Genomic DNA, 7,401 nt, shown 5'->3' on the forward strand with positions numbered 1-7,401 from the left:
ACCACTGTAGAGCGCGTGCATCTTAAAGTTTTTCTTTTTCCATAGCCTAAGTTATTTCATCGCCACAAATACTCTATGCTATTTGGGATCCTCTCCAAAAATGGCAATTCGATACCGAAATTTTATTGCTCCGCCAGCTCACTTTATTCTAATAGTAAGAATTTAGAAATCAGTAAAAAAGTAAATTTGAGGGTTATATATGCAATTAATAAATTTACGATTTAATCAAAAAATTAAAAAAAAAATCTAATATATCTTATTTGACTTAATAATTGGGCGCTTTGTCGTTAATTATAAGATTTTAGATTGAAACATAGCTAACATATATGGGTATATCATATATGAGATTGCAACTAATTTCGTTCAAAATTTATAAAAATGAAAGATTTACATATATACCATACAATATTTACTTATTTATATATATAATATATAAATTTTAATATTTATTTATTTAATAATTTAATATCTGGATCATATAAAACTATATAAATTTAAAAAATATGTTCCATTTAACAAGCTAATGATAATTTAAATATAATTTGAGTTCTATAAAAAAATATTAAAGTTTACATGCTGGATATATTATTATATAAAAATTATATATGTGATATAAATATAAATTCCTCTAAAAAATCATCCTTATGTAGTCATTTATTTATTTTAAATAATTGAGATTAAATAAATAAAAATGTATACAATAATAATAACATCAATTCTTTATCTTACTATGATTACATGCTTTTTTTTAAATTGTGTAATGTTAAAAGTCATTTCTAATATTTCTTAACTTAGCCAAATCTTCAACATTTATTTTTCTAATTGGGTCATCGAAAGTATAAATTATATTGTGCGGATACGGACATTATTAGGAGACGAATTAGAACACTCCACGTCACACTTTTTTTACTGTGTACCGCGGCTGTGTACCAGGTGACATGTAGCATTATACTTCGCCTCCAAACCGTCCGGTAACCACACAAAATAATTTTATATGAAGCATTTTTCCATCATATGATCTTCATTTTATATGACCAATTATCTAATACGATTTTCTCTAATCTTATCTTATATGTGCTCATTTTGTATCATATCTCTAATAATAAAATCACTCATTCATCTAACTAAATTTAATATTATGTATTTTTTATTATCAATATTTTACACTAATAAAATATTATAGATCTCATTATCATTTTATAAAATATAAAATTTTGATTTAAGAAGAATTTTGTGGTAGGACGAAGTAATTATGATATCTGACAAGTAGAACGTTGCTCTGTATCGACGGCTTCGTTCGTGGGAAGTGGAAGCTGTAGCGGTGTAGCCTTTAAGGCTGTAAGAAAGGCAGGCGGTTATACTAATCAGCTTTTCCGTCTTCGTCTATTTCTGGTAAAAATAATTAAAAATAATGAACAAAATAATAAAATCCTCAACGGCTACAAAAGAAAACCGCCCTAAGAGCCGCCATCATGTTGCATCCATTTCCATATACTCCGGTTTTCAAAATTTGAACTTCTTTCCTCTCCAGCTATGCGCTGTTCTTCTACGGCGATCAGGCGGCGAGAAAGCGATGGAGACTCCGATGCGGCCAATACCGTCCACCATACTCTCCGTCTCTTTCGCGCAGTCTGCCGCCATCTCTCTCTCCGTGCAGATCCATGCCTGGCGGCGATCGCCCCAATCCGCCGAGTGGACCTCAAGGCTGCCGAGATCTTAAAGGCCAACGGCCGGTTGCCAGTCCACCCACCACCAGCGCTCCTCGGCGCCGTACCAGGAGTCGAGGTTGGAGACGAGTTCATCTATCGCATTGAACTCGCCATAGTCCGCCTCCACCGCCCTCCGGAGAATGGTATTGACTACGATACCGTCACCGGTCTCGCCACCAGCATCGTGGTCTCCGACAGGTTCTTGGATAGCTGGAACGTGTCGGATGGATTGCTTTCGTATATCGGCATGGGAGGGTTTGGTGGGAGAAAGGTGGAGCCGAAGGATCAGAAAATGGAGAAAGGGAATCTGGCGCTGAAGAGAAGCATGGATGCGAAGAAGCCGGTGAGAGTAATATACGGCATTAGAGATTTCAAGCGGAATACGGCGTCGGTGTTTTTCTATGATGGGTTGTATATTGTTGAGGAGTGCAAGAAGGTGATTGGCAGTAATGATTGCTTTTTGTTTGAGTTTCAGTTGCGGAGAATGGAAGGGCAGCGGCGTTGTGATAAGTGGGAGACTCTGTTTGAGTGAGTTTTTTTTTTTTCTTTATAATATCGCGATTTTTGTTTTTGTTTTTGAGGTTTATAGTCGGTTGATTTGTGAATGGAATTGTGATGTTTCTGAATTCCAGGAAGAAGAAGGTTTGGGGATGGAAGCAGCTCCGATCTGCCTGTGATTCCGGGAAGAAGGTTTTAGCGAAGTAGCTTTGGTGCTTAGGAAAGTTTTAATTAGTAACTAATTACCTTTTTTTTTAAATTTACATACATAAACCTAAACTAATTTGAATTTCCTATATAATAACTAAACTTACTATTTACTCATGTAATATTTAAAATTTTAACTAACAATAGAAATACTACTTTTCCTAACTTATGGTAAGAAAAGGGAGTTCTAGGTCATTTCTTCGTCGCCTACCTTGGCCTCCATTGATCTTTTCGCACGCCATTGGTCTCATCACCACCTTCATACACTATCGATGCTCTTTTCTACGAGAAATTATTCCGTGCTGATCCACTATGTGCAAATAGTGTGCACATAATTTGAATCAAACTGTGTACATATATTGTACTCATTGAACACATTGTGTACACTCATGGTCAAGACGGAAACCTCCAGCCCCGACTTCGCACGAAATAATTTCTCCTTCTCTACGAGATCTTAGTTTTCTTGTCGTACACAACTTCCTCAAATTTTCATCATTGAACTTGGCACGTCATTGGTATCATTGATAATAGCGACCTCTCGTCGCGTGTCATTGGTATCATCGTTGCATCTGTCACACTTGTTCGTCCCGGATTTAGGGGATAGAAGAAGTGATATTTTTGTTATTATTTGAAATTTGAAATTTTACATGAGTAAATAGTAAATTTTAGTTGTTATATATTAAAAAAAATTAGTTTCAAGTGTTTTTTTTTTTTTTTTTTGAAGCAGCAGATGTTTATATGTTTGCAGGTAGAGAGATAGTCGCCTAAGTTTTGAACACGAAATTTATGTTATACTATGTCACTTTACATGATTTCCTTTATGAGTTGATTACATAATCGCATAGTGTTGATTTATAGTTAGTTTAAAATATTAGGAAATTAATTTTGTAAATTTGATTTTTTTTTCTTGAAAAAAAAAATAATTGCCAACAAAACTTTAGAAACTTATTAAAATTTGTGGGACCCAATTAGGGTTGTGATTCAGAAAAGCTGACTAAAGCGGGCTCATAGGCAAATTAGATGAGCTAGGGCTCATAGGCAAATTAGATGAGCTAATTTAGGCTTAGTTTAGGACAGCTTTTTTGTTGCTTCTTAAAATGATTTTTTTATTGTTTTAAAATCATTGTTTTAAAAAGAAGTAAAAAAAATTGTCCCAAATGAAGCTTTAATTAATATTTTAAGTAATCAATTTTATTAATCTGGTTATTTTAGTAATCAAATTTTTTTGCTTATTTATAAACATATTTAAATTTATAAAATTGAGCTCTTATTCGAGATTTAAATAGGCAAGCTCTTTTATAAATATTTGTATTTCACTTAAAAAACATTTATGGCATAATGATGATAGTAATTAGTACGTCCTCTTCAATTAAATGTAGAGAATTACGTTGATTGTTATTTAATATTTGTTGCTGCTTATGCTATTTAATATTTGTTGCTGCTTATGCATTAATGTCGCTTATGGCGGGCCATTGCAATAATATAAGTTCGAAAGCGTTCAAAATGAACCAACTAAGTCAAATAAATTCGCATATAAATATTTTTTTAATTCATATTCCTCGTATAAATTTTCTCATTTCATGTGCATTTGCCCAAGTTTATGCACAAAAAATCTTAAAATTTTAAATGTTTTTTAGATTTTTTTAGAGTGAAGCATCATTCTTTGAAATTTAACTTGGATTTAAAATTGAATTAATTTTGAGTGCTAAACAAAGCCTTACATGAGGTTCTGGTTAGGTATCCATTGGGTAACCACTCTTTGGCCCATCCATGATGACTTTTGGGATGTCGTACCCACCCACTTTTCATACTTTTGGAACACAGTTTTCCATGGACTGATTACATTGAGGCTTGTTGTCCTTTTTTTTTTATTGCAAACTTTTAAAACGCATATTAGAATTTATCATGATCGCAACGGTTTAGTGTTGCACATTGTGTAGTGATGATTGCAGTAATATAAGACATACAATGATAAACAATATAAATTGGTTTACCCCCAAATGTTAAATACCCACCAATGAGGCCGTGAGTGTATCCAAACCCATTGGGTATGGGTGGGTGTGGGTACCAAATGCAGGGCTCTTATGCTAAATTTTGTATGGTTTAAGCCGAGGTGATTGATGTCATGACAATTTATATACTAATAAATTGGCAAATTTTGAGCTTGTTTGATCAGCAAATTAATTGCAACAATAGGAAACAAATTGAATTAATGTGATTCGTTGGGGATGACTCGCATTCTTTTATCTTTTTTGTGTCATATGAGTCCCATCTCATCCATGGGATGCAATATCGGCAGAGAATGATTACTTGTTACCTCATCATGGCCTTCAATCGCTCTAAATTTGTCTTATATATAGTTTTTTTAATCATAGTTAAAATTCTTGTAACATTTCAGACATTTAGGTTTAAAATGCATTAGATGTTTGTGGCATAGATTATTCTCAAGTAGACAATGATTTCTAAAATTGTTTCAACCAACCTGGTCGCTCAAATTATGATAAACGAACGATGGCTTGTCATTATTAGAGTCAACATCACCTACAACTACCATACGACCACCATTGCAAAATAATCGTTAGGACTCGGGCAATCTCTCTAGTGAGACCAAGCTCGAATGATTTTATTAGGTCGGCTTAAGGGCAAGATTATTCAACCAACTTTCTAATTATGCAATGTTAGATCTGGAACATTTGATCCTTGCAATTCTATCGGGTTACCCTAAAAACATAATCATTATATCACTTTCCCTATTGGAGAAAACGTGATATGTACTTTATTGATGCCATCATGATATTAATGATTATGGTTAAATTATTGACTATAGTGCCTCTCCTAATATATAGAAAATTCATCAATTTAATTCCTTCAAAACATTTGAAACAAATGTAAAATCAAGGTAGAGCCCTTTGATCATATGGATTTTTAGAGCTCGAAATATTGTCTGGCTAACCCACTAGTCAATCTTAATGTTCTCAAATCCAACCTACTTCATCATTTTTTAGGTCACCCAATTTCATCTTCTTTAAAGAGAGAGAGAGATTATCCTAATCATATTTAGCAAAAATAACCAGCTAGAAGCCAACCAATTTGCCATGTTCTAAGAAAGGAATTGCTTTGGCTAATTCTAAATCACCTAATTTTCTCCCTTCTCTGAGATAAGAATATTGTGCAACATTATCCACATCACTTCTATACTTCATTCACACCTCTACAGAAGATATATATTAACTTTATTTTCAATATTATACATTTTACTAACATCTTCAATTTTAAGGAAAAGTGGCCCTTTATAGTCTATGAATGTATTATGGGATTTATTTTGGGTATCTCATGCCATTGATTTTTTTTAGATTTTCCAATTTTGAGAAAGGTTATCTCTTTATGCTTATAACTAGATTTTTTTTTCAACTTTCTTAGGGTTCCTAGTTTTTATTTGCAAATTTTGAAAGCTATAGGTGGATGGGTTCTTAAGGGATTGTCCAGTTGTATGTCATATTATGTGAAGGCTAATGGGATTTGTGTTATGGTTGAAATGGTCAGCCAAGCCCAAAGTTTCAAGGGGGGCTATGAGAGAGTGTAAGAAGTAGAGAAAAACTATAAAAAAAGATAATAACAAGATAAAGATTTCTCTAAAGAACTTCAAAAAGAAAAAGTGTTAAAAAGGAAGATGTCAAAGGCAGATAATATGTATGTCCTATTATGTGAAGGCTAATGGTTTTTTTTTTCTTTTTTCTTCAAAAAAAGGTAGGGAATATGTATATCCTATTATGTGAAGGCTAATAGGTTTTGTATTGGGGTTGAAGTGGTTAGTCAAGCCAAGAGCTTCAAGACTAGTTGAGAGAGACGACGAAAGTAGAGAAAAATTTAGAACAAAATATATTAATAGGCTAAAGTTCAATAAAGAAATACAAATAAAGAAAGAGTCAAAAGGATGGATGCTAAAGACATAATTTATTGAGTTTATATTAGCTCAATTATCATTAACATTCAATAAAAATCAAGGTAATTTAGAGTAAATAGAGGGGTTCAAACCAAGTCAAATTCATCTTAATTGATAGTATTTGAAGTTGAACGTGATTCATGTTGATTAAACAAACCTAATAGGAGTTACTCGGACTTAGATATCAAACTAAGTCAAATTCGATCGTATTTAATGTCAATCCAAAATAAGCTCGAATGATATTTGTGGCTAATATTGAGAAAAATATTTCATGAGGATTAAGGTTATCAAAAACACTCATAAAAGTTTGTATGCATTGAAGAACATTGTATGGCTCTCATGAAATCCTGAGAGAATCCATTCATAATAAAAAATGAATGTCCTACTGAGAATCTATCGGTACATGAGCAATTAGACTTTTAGAAAAATATTTTTTATATTTCTTAAGAACTGATGAAAAAAAAATATTATCACAAAAGTGGTTCTTTGCTAGTTGAAGGGAGAGAAGAGTGTATGTCATAATCTCCTTAGGAATATAGGGTTAATCATCTCAAACGGTTGGAATAGTAGGCCTCAAGCTAAGGTAGTTTGGTGCCTAGGAGAGGCCGTAAGTCCATGCTCTAAAGTAGAATGAATTAGCTTATTAGATTATAGAAAGAATTTAGATCCCTTGAATCATCGTCATAAATCATCCTTCTTATTTTGGAAATATATGGAATTCATGTATTCATTAGTTCACTCATTAAGCAAGGACCTTTTTATAACTTCAAAACATTTTATGGCATAGTTCTTAATCTTAGACATTATCCACACTTATTACACCTAAGAGGATGTCTTGCAATGTTGTTTGTAGAAAGACATCAATGCATTACTTAAAATAATGATATAACCCAAGGAGAAATAGACGGGAGAGAAGTTAGCTCTTAATAATTCTCTTAGTGATTTCATCAACAAGATCTGAATAAAACCCCTTTGATAGAAAAGGGTGAGTGGAATCAAGCTACATAGACAATTTAGAGAAAATAAATAAAGATTCAACGGAAA

The 7,401-nt window shown here is 32.7% G+C and overlaps 1 protein-coding gene across 1 annotated transcript; it reads left to right on the forward strand.

The window, feature by feature from the left end:
- Positions 1–1,515: 1,515 nt before the first annotated feature.
- LOC110103104 (histone-lysine N-methyltransferase, H3 lysine-9 specific SUVH5-like) lies at positions 1,516–2,482 on the forward strand. The gene is made up of 2 exons (XM_020831673.2): positions 1,516–2,237; positions 2,342–2,482. The coding sequence occupies exons 1-2, from the start codon at positions 1,534–1,536 to the stop codon at positions 2,412–2,414; spliced, it is 777 nt and encodes a 258-aa protein (XP_020687332.1). The 5' UTR covers positions 1,516–1,533; the 3' UTR covers positions 2,415–2,482.
- The last annotated feature ends 4,919 nt before the right edge of the window (positions 2,483–7,401 follow it).

The sequence above is a fragment of the Dendrobium catenatum genome, unplaced genomic scaffold (genome assembly GCF_001605985.2).
Source record: "Dendrobium catenatum unplaced genomic scaffold, ASM160598v2 fragScaff_scaffold_1684, whole genome shotgun sequence".
Lineage (NCBI taxonomy): Eukaryota > Viridiplantae > Streptophyta > Magnoliopsida > Asparagales > Orchidaceae > Dendrobium > Dendrobium catenatum.